Source organism: Pempheris klunzingeri, chromosome 6 (assembly GCF_042242105.1).
Source record: "Pempheris klunzingeri isolate RE-2024b chromosome 6, fPemKlu1.hap1, whole genome shotgun sequence".
In the NCBI taxonomy this organism is placed as follows: Eukaryota; Metazoa; Chordata; class Actinopteri; order Acropomatiformes; family Pempheridae; genus Pempheris; species Pempheris klunzingeri.
Window position 1 is genome coordinate 24,866,576 of NC_092017.1, and position 14,368 is coordinate 24,880,943.

At 41.8% G+C, this 14,368-nt stretch overlaps 1 protein-coding gene and 1 non-coding gene across 2 annotated transcripts; both read right to left on the reverse strand.

Moving 5' to 3' along the window:
• Positions 1 to 3,233: 3,233 nt before the first annotated feature.
• depdc1a (DEP domain containing 1a) lies at positions 3,234 to 11,610 on the reverse strand. Its single transcript, XM_070832465.1, has 12 exons — positions 11,477 to 11,610; positions 10,043 to 10,308; positions 9,799 to 9,937; positions 9,496 to 9,608; positions 9,134 to 9,264; positions 8,835 to 8,882; positions 7,684 to 7,821; positions 6,243 to 7,253; positions 4,931 to 5,103; positions 4,561 to 4,737; positions 4,112 to 4,318; positions 3,234 to 3,935 (listed from the first exon to the last, which is right to left on the reverse strand). Exons 1-12 carry the CDS (start codon positions 11,528 to 11,530, stop codon positions 3,807 to 3,809), a joined length of 2,586 nt encoding a protein of 861 aa, XP_070688566.1. The 5' UTR covers positions 11,531 to 11,610; the 3' UTR covers positions 3,234 to 3,806.
• A 2,563-nt stretch (positions 11,611 to 14,173) lies between these two features.
• Positions 14,174 to 14,245, reverse strand: trnah-gug (transfer RNA histidin (anticodon GUG)). The gene has a single exon. It is a non-coding gene; the product is annotated as a tRNA-His (tRNA).
• Positions 14,246 to 14,368: the final 123 nt, after the last annotated feature.

The window sequence follows — 14,368 nt, forward strand, 5'->3', positions numbered from 1 at the left end:
GCACAGATTTCCTGTGGTGAGAAATGGAAACTGGGCCCCCTCCTCCCTTTTCCCCTCTTTTTCTCCTCCCCCTTTCCATCCCTCCTTGCCTTCCCCAATCCCCCCTCCTTTCATCTGCATCTCCCTCTCCTCCCCTGTTTTCCTTTCATGCCTTTTACTCCCCTGCTCCCTCTTTGCTTCCTTCTCTACTCTTCCTCCTCCTCCTCCTCCTCCTCCTCTTCTGGCCAGAGCCGAACAAGCCGGCTTTGTCTCCTCTCCTTTCAGGCCCTCGGCTCCATGCAAATGTTCTCCGGGTCTTTGTCAACCTGGGAACACAAACACTTCTCCCACCTACCGATGATGTGGGTCAACCTAATAAAGTCAGCTGTTAAAAAGCAGCGTGTTTGTGTTGTTGTCTCGTGCATGTAGAGAAAATCCTGTCTAATTAGTTCCAGACAACTCGGACAAACTCTCAGAAACTATTTTAATTGAGTAACTGTGGAGGGGGAGAGAGAGAGAGAGCAACAGAGACAAAGAGGCAGAGAGTGAATGATTTACCGTCTTATTTTGCTTTCTGTCGTTTTGATAAATGAATGAGTGCCTTGTCGGCCTTGTAAATGAATAAATAAACACAGATTTCTGCCACTTTGGTGACCTGACATGCCTCATTGCCTGAGCCGATCTCAGGACAGAACTTAATGTACAATTGACAAAGTCGTGGTCTTTGCTTTTTTTTTGGTCCTGTGTTCTTTATTGTGCTATTTTTGGCCGTGCTAGTGGCACAGCTCCAGGGGTGTAATGTCGGTCTGGCGGTCCATCACTTTGGTTCAGACCTAAATATCTGAACAGCTGATATGTGGATTGCCGTCAACCTTTGTACGAACGTTCATATCGGTATTTAACTCTTTATTTTAATCTCACTTGGGCTGCTACATATCCTTCATATGTTAGTGGAGCGAGTTAGTTGTTGTTCAGAAAAGGTTTCTGAGAATCATCTGCACCAAAATATTCTTTGCTGTCAATAGATAAGACAAATGTTTTTCCGAACATGTTTGTGTTTAACATTCACTCATATTCAACTAGACTAGACTTTCCAGTTACTCAACTATCGTACTTCAAGACGCCAGTTTTTTTTTTTAAATCAAGTTTAAAGGTCCACAGTTATGAATTCACTAAAACTGACACTGAAGTCTTTGCCAGCTTTTAAGACACAGTCACACACGTCTCATTCTGGGTTTGTTTTCCTTTCTTTCTTTTCTCACATCTGCTTGTTTGTGTTTTTTGGTTTTAGATGAGTAATGTCATTCTTGTTTTTGTTAAGGAAAGGACTCTAATTAAACCTTTTAGGCTTCCTTCTTTTGATGCTCTGTAATTATCAGATTTTCTTTTGATTATATTTATATCTGTGTGCTATTACTGTGCAAATAAACAAATACATAGAAGAGTCCCCAGAGGATGAATCCTGATCACTTTGGTGATCCCCTGACTTTTCACTGCCCGTCACCATGAGTTTGACATGTTTTTTAACTCTTTGGTGGTTTGCCATGAAATTTGGTGCAGAGCTTCATGCTCCCATGTGGATGAACTCATCTTATGCCATCATCAGGTCAAAATTTAAATTTGGACCTTATTTAACACCTGCAAAACTAATGACATGAATCAAACTCAGCTGGACTTTGCATGTTCGTATTAGCAAATGTTAGCACATGCTATCATGCTAAGCTAAAACAGTATGCCCATATTGAGCCAACATATTTTTTCCTCTCAGCGTCAATTAGCTGTTAAAAATGGTAACGACTTTACTTGCATGTTGTTGTCATTGCCAGAGTAGAGCCTGACAGAGCTGCTAGCACGGATGAAGACTGCACTGACAATTAACTCTACGGCCATTTTGGCAGAGTCTTCCTAAAAAAAAAAAAGAGATTAAAATATCAAGACTGCTGGTAAAACACTGTTTAAGTCAAATAAAACATGCAGGGCAGGTAGTGGAAGCTAACTGACAGTTGGTTCTTCCTTTTGAGAGCATCAATGAGCTCATCGAATACCAAAACTAGCTCACCATTTTCTACAGGCTCACTATGACCCCACACCAACGATCACAATCAGGATGTAAAGAATATCAATAATGTAATTGGAGCTTAAAGCTACGATTTCTGGAACTACGAACTACAAAAACTGGAACAAAACCCTCCCAGCCCTTTGGGATTTGGTCCTCTAGGTGCTGTGGTTAGCTTATGATGAAGGTAAAACATTATCTACTACCTGGTAAACTTAAGAATATACTGGATGTGCACAGTATTTATGGTATACTGCACATCATTTCACACACACACACACACAAATAGAAACAGGTGTCTTACAAAAAGGCATATAAATAGAACAGCTGAACAGATTTATTTCCCAGGGATTTGCATAGTAAACAATAGAGGAAAAGTACAACTGTGTAGGTGTACAATACACACTCCTCTGTAAAAAACAAAACAAAAAGAACACTGCTGAGTGCACATCATGGTTAGACACACACATATCTGAGGTATAGACAAACACACCAGGGCAGAACTCATACTTCATATAAGATAAATTAAAAACACTAGGACAACTTGACATTTTGAGTCAAGCTTGTCACATTTCCTCAGACACTCGACATACTATCAGCTCTGTATTGCACTGCAGTTAACTAAATACCTGCTGGCATTCATCACTGAAATGAAAAAAAAAAATGAAAAACACCTGCTTCTCATTAGAGGGAATGGTTACAGCCAACAGCCACTTCATACCTTTTGAATGATTAATGCTGTGGTGGTTGAGAAAACACTGAGGTATTATTTATTCATTAGCAATAGCAACCACATATCCAAAAATATGCCAAATGTCTGGTGAAACCTTCTTTAGGGAGTCTAAGATACGTTAAATAGGTATAAATTAACCATTCTGATGATTGGCGTAAGATAACTGGTCATTCATAATGACTAAATCCAGTGCAAAACATTTCTCTAACCAATAAACTGAGCAGGGATGGTTCAAGATGAGAGACAAACACAAGAAAGAAAGTCTTATACGGAAACGCTCAGATCCTCTAAGACAAAACCTAAAATACTACTGTAAAAAGGCTTCAAAATAACACCACACAACTGAAAGGAAGAGATGGACAAAGAAAGTCAGAATAAGGTAAAGAATAAAAATGAAAGTGAATCGACTAAAGAACATTTCAAATAAAACTTGAGATTCGATGATATAAAATGTTTAATCTATAAAAACAGTTCAAACATCACAAGAAACATCTAGCACTGTTCCCAATATCATCATTCATATAAATTAAGAAATCTATAATCTAATTATTCCCATAGGATTAGATATTTTTTCTCCCAAAATGCATTCTGAAGCTTCTTGTCTCCGTCATTTACACACACACACACAGACACACACACACACACACACAGGAGACGACAGGTGAGGTGAAAACACAATGGTTAAAAAAACTGACTGATCCAAATGAAGACAGATGATACTCAGACATGTTACAAACTAAAACCCTGCTGCTTTATAACATGTTATATTTGAACACCGTAACGAACGTGAACGGCTGCTTGTATCTGACTCAGCCGTCAACACACAACATGAACACACACATTTACCATTGTAGAAGTCTTCCAGCCTGCATCAGCTCTCACATCAGCACACAAATGAGACGCGACCGGAAAAATAGCATTTCAAAATGTAACAAGTTGTTAATGGGTGCAAAAAGAAGTGAATCTTCCAGACTCCCTCAGTATTGGTGCAGCAAAATGACATAAGGACTTCCATAATGGTGATACTGTACGGTTAGTTTAGTTCCTGATGCTGAAAGCTTTGGTCTTCTTGATGTTGAGGAGGGGAGGTTTAATCTTTGGCTTGTTGTTTTCCCGGTCTGAGGAGGGGAACCGGCGGCTGTAGATGTCTGGGTATTGCTTCTGAAACTAAAGTAAAGTTTTGAAGTGTATCAGCAGGACTTAATACGTGAAAGCACATTAATGGTGTAAAACTAAATACATGCTGAACTTGATCCCAATCTGACAAGAGACACAAGCAGACGCTTCCAGCATCAGCATCTTGTTAAGTTAAGTAAATACTAATTCCTGTTTTGTTTGGTTACCTGCTTCAGTTTCTTGCGTCTGTCCTTCTCACTTATGTTTTGGTCTGTCAGCAGGATCTCCAACAGCTCCTCCATGGCCTTCTGGGAAGACTCCAGTTTTTGCTGTTCAAACTCGGCGCCGCTAATCTGATGGCAGAAGGCGTAGACGGGCACTGGAACACTGATCAGATCGCCGTCATCCACTTTAGAGACGCTTTCGATCGGGACCTGGGGAAGTTGTTGAAAGGTAACTTAAAACTAAATCCACTTTTGAGTTAATAAATGATATTTATTTTATTATACCATCTATTAAAACCAGTCCATATTTGATAGTAATTATTTCAATTAAAGTTATTTGTTTTAATAATTCTGTCAACTTGACCTCAATAAAAATCCTTATCCTATATCATGTAGTCTACATACACTGCATGAGTTAAGTCTAAGAGTTTATACTCAGTTTAAGTGTGTACCTGCACTGTGCGCAGGTACTGTATACGGTCATTGATAGCGATGAGCAGGTACTCCGGGACCGAGAGGATGCTTTGTTGATGGTCCATTAGAAATGACACCAGTCTGGTAGCCAACAGCTCGTCCAAATCACACTCTACAGCGCTGCCCAGGACACAGCCTGAAAACGTGTGAACCATCTGGAACAAGAACCACAAAAAACAGGCAGAGAGAGCAGCAGTCAAAGCAGCCACTAAGTCACAAAAACGTATAGTTTGACAAATTTAATGAAATGTCAGTGAGTCCTGTGAAGGAAATTAGTTTTACGGGGTAACAAATATGTACTTTGTTGGATCAAGAGGAAAAGATCATCACATTAGTTTTGTGCCTCACCAGTGTTCGGGTGCCGATGGCGGGGTGGAGACGGGGCATGTCCACGTTCTGGCTGATGCGAGACAGCATCCTCATGAGGAGCTGCAACTTCCTGCGGGAGGCTGGCGGGAGGAGGAGGGTGCAAAGCTGCAGGGCCTCGATGGCTACACGCTCACACTGAGGCTGGAGAAGGCCTGCGCCCCACACACACACACACACACACACACAGTTGTACAGTAATGATGGAGAATTTCTGGACTGCAGTTAGTACAGAAACAATCAGCAGTGGAATCACTCTTTGAAGCCACATTCATCCATCACTGCTACATCACATTCACTAGATGAGACAAATGAATGGATGACAACACTAATCAACTACAGCTACAGTGTAAGATGAGTTATAAAAATATGCATGTAGTATAACATGCTACTAAAAAGCATGTGACCCCAGTTAATAGCCTAATGCATGAGTGTATAGTGTGTATCACATTCCCACATGGATCTCCTGGACATTTCAGTCTCATAAAATCTGGTACAGGAAGATTAAATCACATTTTGCCACTCAACCTTTCCCCCCCGTGTTTGTAGATCACCAAGAAGAGTTTCTATTGCCTGTTGAATTTGTATTTTTAACATTCTTCCTGTAACGAACTTTATGAGAGGATCTGTGACTAAAACTTCCAAGTTCCAGGAGATATCCATGCAGGGCCGTCATGCGTAGTGTTCAGTACAAGACTTACAGCACTGTACTAACATCTTGTGGTCAGAGGGCTTGTTAGAAGCTAGAGCTTTAAGAATCAATAAATGATTTCTAAATGTTTATGTTCTTTTAATGCCTTTTCACATCAGCCATTATTACTAGAGAATTTATTTCTTAAATCACTGATATTCCAGAGCTTCATGACACACAAAATCACTATGTGTGGGTGAATCTGATGCAAGAAAAGAAACAGACCTTATTTTAGCTGGTCCAGTTTGGAAATTCTTTCATTTAAATTCAATTTTTTTTCTTTTGGCAAAGGCAAACTTAAATGTGCTGCATGCATAAAATTCTCTCATCTAAAATGTATCTTGGTGCTCACGAGCTCTATGGCCTCTGAGCCAGTACTTTCTCATTCCTTTGTCCTGTCAATATGTTTACTGTAACGTTGGAGACATTAAATAACACAGATCACAAAAAAGTGAAGTCGTCACCTCGGCTTCACCCTTTGAGTTCTACAGGAGTATTTCTAGGTTAAAACCTTGCATAGGAGCAGTGGTTAGGTGTTAGATGGAGTTAGTTTGATTAGACATCAGACAGGCAGACAGACAGGTAGAGGGGAGAGGGTCTTACTGTGCTCAGGTTTGGGTTGGGAGGGCTGGGAGTTGCTGGTGGGCACACAGACGGGTGGTTTGAACAGTGAAAGCGGTCGAGACGGCTTGGACACGTCCATAGAGCTGAGGCAGCGGCGGACAACAGCGGGTGCAGGGAGCGTCCAAAGATTAGAGGTGCTGGAGGCAGCTCTGGGGCCACTGGGTCCTATATTTGCATGAAACCCTTGTACTTTGGCCGTAGCGGATGAAGAGGAGCAGAAAGAGCGATAAGAGGAAGAGGAGAGATGACCGGAAGACAGCGAGGGGGGGCGGGAAGCGGTGGAGGAGTGATGCTGATCTGCAGGAGTGTTCACGTTGAGGCAGCTGGTTGCTCTGCCCTGCCACTTGGTCTCCTTGACATCTTCCTCCCTGGTTTCTATGACGATGTCCAGACAGCTGCCCACGCTGCGTGGCCGCAAGGGGCGCAACCGCTGTGTGACGGACAGTCCTGCCACAGAACTCACAGACAGTCTATTTCTGCTTGTACCCCCTGGAGCATTTTCACAAGTAACCGGGGCGGCTTTGGATACAGATATAAACTCTGGATGAGTGTGGAGCGTTGTGGCGGTAGGTGTGTCATCCGGGCTCCTGTTGCTATGGGTGCAGGACGCCAGGCTCTCATTGGACAGGAACAGCTGTTGCCTGGTGAGAGGGGCAGCATCATCTAGGATAGTTTCCAGTGAGCAACTCCTGGTTTGGGGCCTCGTGTAACCAGCTGTGCTCAGGCTCATGCAGCTGCCTCCCAACTGACCGTCAACTGCACTGGCGTTGCTTCCTTTCAGCGCTGCCAGCCGCGACCGAAGCTTCCCACCAAGCACCTCCGTCATCGGCGACTCTGCCTCATCACATGTTCCCTGTCTGAGTAGCGACAGGAGGAGACACTCTGTGGAGCGGAAAGATGCCTTGGCTGGAGGAGGGGCTGAGGGGAGGTCACACTTCTTGCGCTTCCCTCGTTGGTGTGTCGTGGGCGCTGCAACGTACCCACAAAACACTGAGAGCGGATGCAGAGACAGAAAGAGCAAGGTGGTGCAGGCGGAGCGTCAGTGCAAGCAGACAGTGAAGGGGAGGGAGAGGGTTTAGTTACTTTAAACCTTTACTGTACACAGAGAACCGTCAGCAGGTCAGAAACGACACAGAACAGGCAAACACAAAGAGAGTACAGCTGCTCATGTTGCTGTTAAGACTCCACAAACAGAAGTGACAACAACCAAAACCTGTTAGCAGTCAAAAGGCACTGTTAAAAGATCAAAGCACGCAACCACACGGTGGAAACAGCATGTCAACATGACAAATCCTGCAGACAATCCTGTCAGACTGAGCATCAGTTCCCTGTAACACAACACCATCAACTTCCATTTAACTGCTGTCTTTTCAGCAGAGCGACAGGAAGCAGCCTGATGAATTAAGGCCTCACTACCTACCCAGGATGTTGATAAATAGCTCATACAGCTCGTATGTGAGTAATGGCTGCGGGAGGCTGTAGAAGTAATCAGACACCGTTTTGAAGACATCTCTCTCAAAGCCAGGGTAGGACGGCTGTTCGCTGTCGTACTTCGGCCCTGAAAATAGAAACAGCAGGTTACTGCAGCAATTTGTGAGAATGAAATTTGAAAGCTTAGGCTTTTCCAAGTACAATCATAATCTTAACAAGGGTTTCTGCAGTTGTTAAGACGTTTTTAATACCAGACAAAATTTAATTTAACACTTATAATACAAACAAACAGCATGATGAAGACGGGTAGGGATGTTATGGCCTATTATTATCATTATTATTATTCAGTACTTCCCAAAACTATGCAACAATTCTTAATGATATAATTAAAGTAACATGACCTTGACCTATACAAATGGTCCCTTCTAAGCTGAGGAGCTACCTGTTGCTGGTAGCTGCATCAGTGACAGTATTTGACTGAACCTCCACTAAAAAGGACTGAACGGCCTCCTGCAGCAGAATTCACTAGGTGTCTCCTGCTAATCTTACAGCTCACAGAAGCCAACAGTCACAAGTTAAGGCTTTTAAAAACCTTTTAAAAGGCATTTTAAACTTTCGTTTTAAAGTTTATACTTGTGTTTAGAGGTCTTATTAGGACAGGTCTACATGGTTAGATGCATTATTTCCCTCATAGCAGACAGAGCTGCTGCAGCTGTTGTCAGCCTTTCTCTGCACGCACTGTTTTAGAAGAAAAGAGCAGTTTGCATGATTAGAACAATCAAACAAAAACCTGTCAGACAGGGACAGCCAGCCTGGCTGGATGAGTTCACATTCCCTTATAACAAACCCATGTATGAATTTTAATTTTCTACCAGCACAGAATTCTAAAAATGTACATAAAAACAGACAAACCAAGTGTTTACTTTACTGGATGCTGCACATAATCGACTTATATTGAAAGCGGATGAGATTCCAAGAATATGTAATACATAACGCCATTTCTGTTATGGCTTTTTGATGTCAAGCTTAAGAAAGTCAAAATGCAGGTGTTGAAAAATGATGCATTCAAAAAGGTTTTTAACAAATGTACCCCCCACCAATTGCAGAACAAAGGTGTCCAAGTGGACTGTTGCTACTTACAGTTGGCCAGACTCTTCATGGCAGACAAAACCCAGTGTGGAAGGTCATCTAGAAAGATTATCAATAAGTTAGACTGGCTGTCAGCTGCAGAGTTTTGCACCATTTGTGATATTGAAGTCTTAATCATGTATGTCATGTGGGCGATGCTCCCATTTTAGTGGACTAGAGTTCATTTAAAGCGAGCAGTATACATTGGGAAGACAATCAAAGCACCCAAAGATGTGTTCTCACAGTAATTTTTAACTACCACTGTAGTGTATGATGACTTCTGTGAAGTTTCTGTTGATGTATAAACCTACTAGTCTTATCGTCCAGAGTGACCACCCCATGCTTATTGACTTTGGTCATATTATGGATGATGTTCTGTGGGTTTACATAGCGTTGGTCTAAAACCTCTTCAAGAGAGGAAACACCCAGAATCCTCTGCAGGCTGAAACACAACAGAGAAAGTTCAGTTAGACACATGAAATAAGTCCTCCTCATTATCTGCTCTCTGGACTTGGGTCTTATGCACCAGAATCCCTCTCCTTACTTATTCTAACGGTTATTTAATTACATGTAGATTGTGACTAACTTGTAATTTCGCTCTAGTAATATTATAATAAGCTATGCTGTAGATGTCTACGACACAAGAAGCTTCAGTTTGTGTGTGCGTTTATACTGGGTGAGGGTGATGTCTCTCCAGATCTCCTGTTCATCCTCCACCGTCAGCTCTCGTCGCTGCACCTGCTGCTGATTCTCTCCTCCTGTTTGGAGGGCAGGATCGACATTTTCCTGGAAAGCACAAACACAGCATGAGCCGCCACAATTATTATACTGTAACTCAAATCTGTGACTGTAAAGTGGCATTTTGTCTTGAAATTGATCAATTGGTGATGTATTGATGCTTGTATGTATATAATTTATCAAATTAAATTGTACATAATGTAGCTGTGCATTATTATTTGTGTCCAGTCTTCCTCACCTCTGTCTCCTTCTCATGCTTCTTCATACTCCTGAACCTGAAGAAACCTTCCTTGTCTCTGAGTGAAGGCCTTCTCTTAATGGAGCTGGGGGCTGGAGCTGGACAGGGAATTGGCTTCAGAGGAGAAGTGGAGGGGAATCTGGGGGAGAAAAAGGGATATAGACTGTGTTCTGTGCAAAGGTTCACAATCAGCATCCATTTTTCCATATATTTTACAGTGTATTTTTAAAATTGAGGCTTCTACCTGTACAGCACGTTGTTGTCCTCCAGGTCCTCTGTGCCCCAGCGACCTTTCACATTTTCAATCACATGGTTCTTGAGGAACTTCTTCAGGAGCTGCACCGTTTGCTGCCTGGTGACATCGGGGCCAAAGTTACTGTTGCTACAGAGCAGCTGGTGCAGCCAATCCACTGCGGCAGAGGCGGTGAAGCAGGAGGAGTAATTCCGAAAGCTTTGGCGATGTTTCCTGACGGGCATACCAGCCCGAAACAAACGAGTCACCTCATTCCACTGGAAGACGGCAGAGAGAGAGAGAGTTTAGTACAGCAACTTGTCCGTGCACATCCGAACTTATGTCCCCGTCCAATTTTAATTTCAATGCCTAGACTATGTGTCCCAAGGCACATTCCTGACAGTGTCGACCACAGGACCAGTTTTTGTCTGTAATGCACTGGCAATAGACAGAACGAAGAAGTCTAGACATAAACTTTGCTTGTGTACTACAAGTGCTGCTAACTTGCATAAATTCTGATTATTTTGCACGCTTTCCCACCTCTGTGCACCTTGAAAGTATGTGAAGTTGAATATCTTTGCATTGTGAACATTTGCAATTTGAAGACATCACCTTGTTTTCAAACTAGGTAACTGTGAGACGCATTCCCCACCATCTTCTGTCATTTTGCAGGATTAAAGAGCAAAAAATAATTGAAAATGATTTTTAGTTGCAGCCCGTATGTGACAGATCTGTCTGTGATCATCTCTGCCTCAGTTCAGACGCCTAACTTTATTTGATTTAGGGTTAAGTTGTGTCAGAATAAGTGAAGCATATTTTTTAACACTTATACAGAAAAGGTGCAAATGATATTCGCTCACAGGTTATTAGGTTTGATTTTAATAAAGCTGATACAATTAATAGATGAATCCTTTAGATGACTGGCAGAAAACTAATAGTGCCAACAACATATTTTCAATCAGCTGATATTGATGAATGGGATAATCTTATTTTTGAAGGCAAAAATAATCTGATTTCACCGCCTCAATTGTGAGTATTTTGGGGTTTTTTCAGTTATCTAAGATAGCAGCTGAGCTTACATTTCATACTGGAAAGGATTCATCGATTCATTGAGAGAATTCCTTGTAAATTCCTGATAATGCAGCCATAGTTTGTAAATGACACAGAGTGTAAAGAAAAGCCACGTATTAGCGAACGTTAGTAGGAAAAACGACATTAAATCAATGATAAACTTTTATCATTTAACCAAGCGACGGTTATTTCACGTCCTGAATCCCATGCGATATTTCTGAACCCCTGAAAAGGTGTAAGGTTTACTGGTTTACTTAAAAACAGCCACAAACAGCCTTTCACGATGTTTTTCGCATGAATTACGCTAACGTTAGATTGCTAGCTAGCTAGCTACCGTTACTGACCCTAACAGTGTAACAGTGTTAGCCAACTTACCAGCTTTGTGGCTCGGTACGGTCCTGGGGTGATAATATGAGAACTCATATTCATCACACACAAAAAGAGACAGCGGGGGAAGGGCTCACTTCATCCGATATGAGCAGTATCCATTACTCGGAGGAGGATTCCCGGGTGTGTTACTAGTGAACGGCAGCACTGTTGGTGTCTGGCTGAGCCTCCGTCTGTTTAAAATTACGAGCCCTGAGCTTCTGGCACCGGATTGGTCGGCGGGCTGGTCACGTGGTCAGCGTCGACGTGGAGGAGGATGAAAACATGGCTGCGCTCCGTCTGGCAGAAAAACCCTCTCTGAGTCACTTCAAGTTTTATTTTGATTTAATCATAGTTAGAGAGTATTAATCCAAGTTATGTTTTTTCTTTTAAACTGTCTAACAATGTTAACACCTATTTTGTTATCAGAATCAGAATTCCTTTAATAATCCCCAGGGGGAAATTGCTTTTTGTTACACACAGCTCCAAAAGAATAAGAATAAACTTCAAACACAAAAGTAAAAAATATAAATATATAAAGAGTATGTATTAAAAATTATGTATTATTAAAAAAAAATAGAAACGATAATTTATTATTATATGATTATGTTTAATAAAGGTAAAATAAAAAATAAAAAACGTGGCTCATGCTCCAAGGACTCTTTTTTATTTGTTTATTAAAGTGCATGTACAGCATTAAAAATATACAGCTCTATAACATCTCGCTGATGATGATTGCAGAAAACAGAGTGTATGAAAGGCAAACAACAAAATTAATGAAACATGAGACACAAGGGATGTGCCTGAAAAAGAAAAACAGAAAATGCAGCAGTCAAACAAACACAACAAACCAATAAAGAGGAGCGAGGACTTGAGGAATCAAATCAACAGGAAACGAGACACATCATCACATGTCTGAGATAGATGAATTTAAATCATCCATATAAATAAAATATGAGAAATGCCATTTAAATATAGCTTCTTCTGATACTACAAAAGGAACATGGGTCCATCTCAAATTTAAACCTTCTCTTTCTGCAACTGGTTAAACTTTATTCATTAATTTAAAATACATTTCTTTCACTTTTGGAGGAATAGGCCACTTGGTGTATTTAGAATTAGCTTTTTTCTCAATAGATTTCAAATCAGGCGATTCTCCATCGACACGGTGCAAAAAAAGTGGCTTTTAGGCTTTTTTACATTTAAAATCATTTTATCTACACCCATTAATCACTAAATTTAATCAATGAATCAGCGATAAAGGAATTGCTTTGCACATTTTTCACACTCACAAGGCATTTGCATTAGTTAAGACATCTCAACAGGCCTTAACAGGAAGCAGGAGAGTGCAGTGGGGGTCACACAAAAAGACAGTGGAGACATTTCAAAAGGGACAGAGGATGGGAGGGAGGGGTTGACTGCAGCCACTGCTGTAGACATGCTAATGTCTGCAAACACTACTGTTAGACCCGATCCTTGTATTGACAGCCCAAGAATTTCAGCCGGAGAGTTCAGTCGGTCTCAGGAGAAGTTTTATTCAGGTCACAGGTAAAAGCACATGCAGTGCTGGGCTCATGACAGAGCTCTCGGACGAGCTCGGCCAGAGGAGCCACAAACTGAGTTAAACATCTGATTTTAAATGATTCTTGGACAGGGTACTGTACGTAACCTTATGTAACTGGCTGTTGAGGTTCGTGTGTCACAAGTAGCACGACCTTGGAGTGATGCTCATGATATTTTTAACAGTTGTGAGTGTTGTTTGCGTAGGCGCACTTTTGGTTCCTACAATCAAGGACAGTTTGGTACATTCTATCTTTATCTATCTGCTTCTCAAAACAATAGAGGAGACACTGTTCTGTGCAGGTCAAAAACATTTCATGGTGAACATTTTGCTATATTAAGGTTTCTAATTAACACTACACTGTAAATGATGAAGGAAAAAATGATAAAGGAATTGCTTTGCAACATGTTTTGGAGTTTACATCCACCTCACTCCATGATGTCGCCAGCAGCAGCAATGAGAATAACAGCGAGCTCTCCACTCCCGAACCTGAGACTCCACTCCAAGAGGAGGAGGAGGAGGTGGAAGGTATGGATGTGGATCTCCCGTACGAGATCAGCAGGTGGGCCTCCTGGGAACATCAGCGGGGAGCAGCCACCTCAAAACCACCAGAAGGGGCAGCGTCCTCAGAACAACACGAGGGGGCAGCAACCTCAAGACTTCTCCAGGGGTCAGCCATCTCTGGTCCAGAGCCTCTCTCATGAAAAAGAGATGAGGTCCAAGGCAGAGTTCGACTGTGAAACCCTCAGGTCCATGCTCCAGGAGACGGACAAGAAGCTGCAAGAGGCCACAAACTGGAGGTTCAGGAGAGAAAATGAGATTGAGAGGCTCAAAGAGCAAATCAAGACCTTGAGTCTCCCCTCCAGTACAGTAGACTCGACTTACAGCAGAGTAAAAAGCACAGCGTTTCTTCCTCCATTGCAGTGGAACAGACCAGAAAATGAAAACACTCAAAATATTAAAATTGTAGTTAATCACAGCACTTGAGTGAATATTACCTTCCACCACCGAGCAGGAAATGTTCCATGTGTTTGAAATATAACTGATTAACCTCTCACATTGCATTTTGAACATGTTTATGAATGTTAGTGGAGACTTATTTATATGCTTTTAGTGATAATTTGTGTTTTTACTCCTTAAAAATCTGCCGTGACCCGGATTCGAACCGGGGTTGCTGCGGCCACAACGCAGAGTACTAACCACTATACGATCACGGCGAGCTGTCCTGCTGGTGGACCTGCTCTGATTCTTTACCAATACTTTACTCATTCAACAGTTATCGATATGTTATATAATCATCAATGAAGTTAGAAGTATTTGATTGTGTTGCAGTATTCCAG

Excerpts from the sequence above, each read along its gene's own strand:
- depdc1a (XM_070832465.1), bottom strand. The coding sequence starts at position 11,530 with ATGAATATGAGTTCTCATATTATCACCCCAGGACCGTACCGAGCCACA. Across the intron at positions 10,309-11,476 it reads CGTACCGAGCCACAAAGCTG|TGGAATGAGGTGACTCGTTT; the intron begins GTAAGTTGGCTA and ends GCCGTCTTCCAG. Across the intron at positions 7,254-7,683 it reads GCTATTTATCAACATCCTGG|TGTTTTGTGGGTACGTTGCA; the intron begins GTAGGTAGTGAG and ends ATCCGCTCTCAG.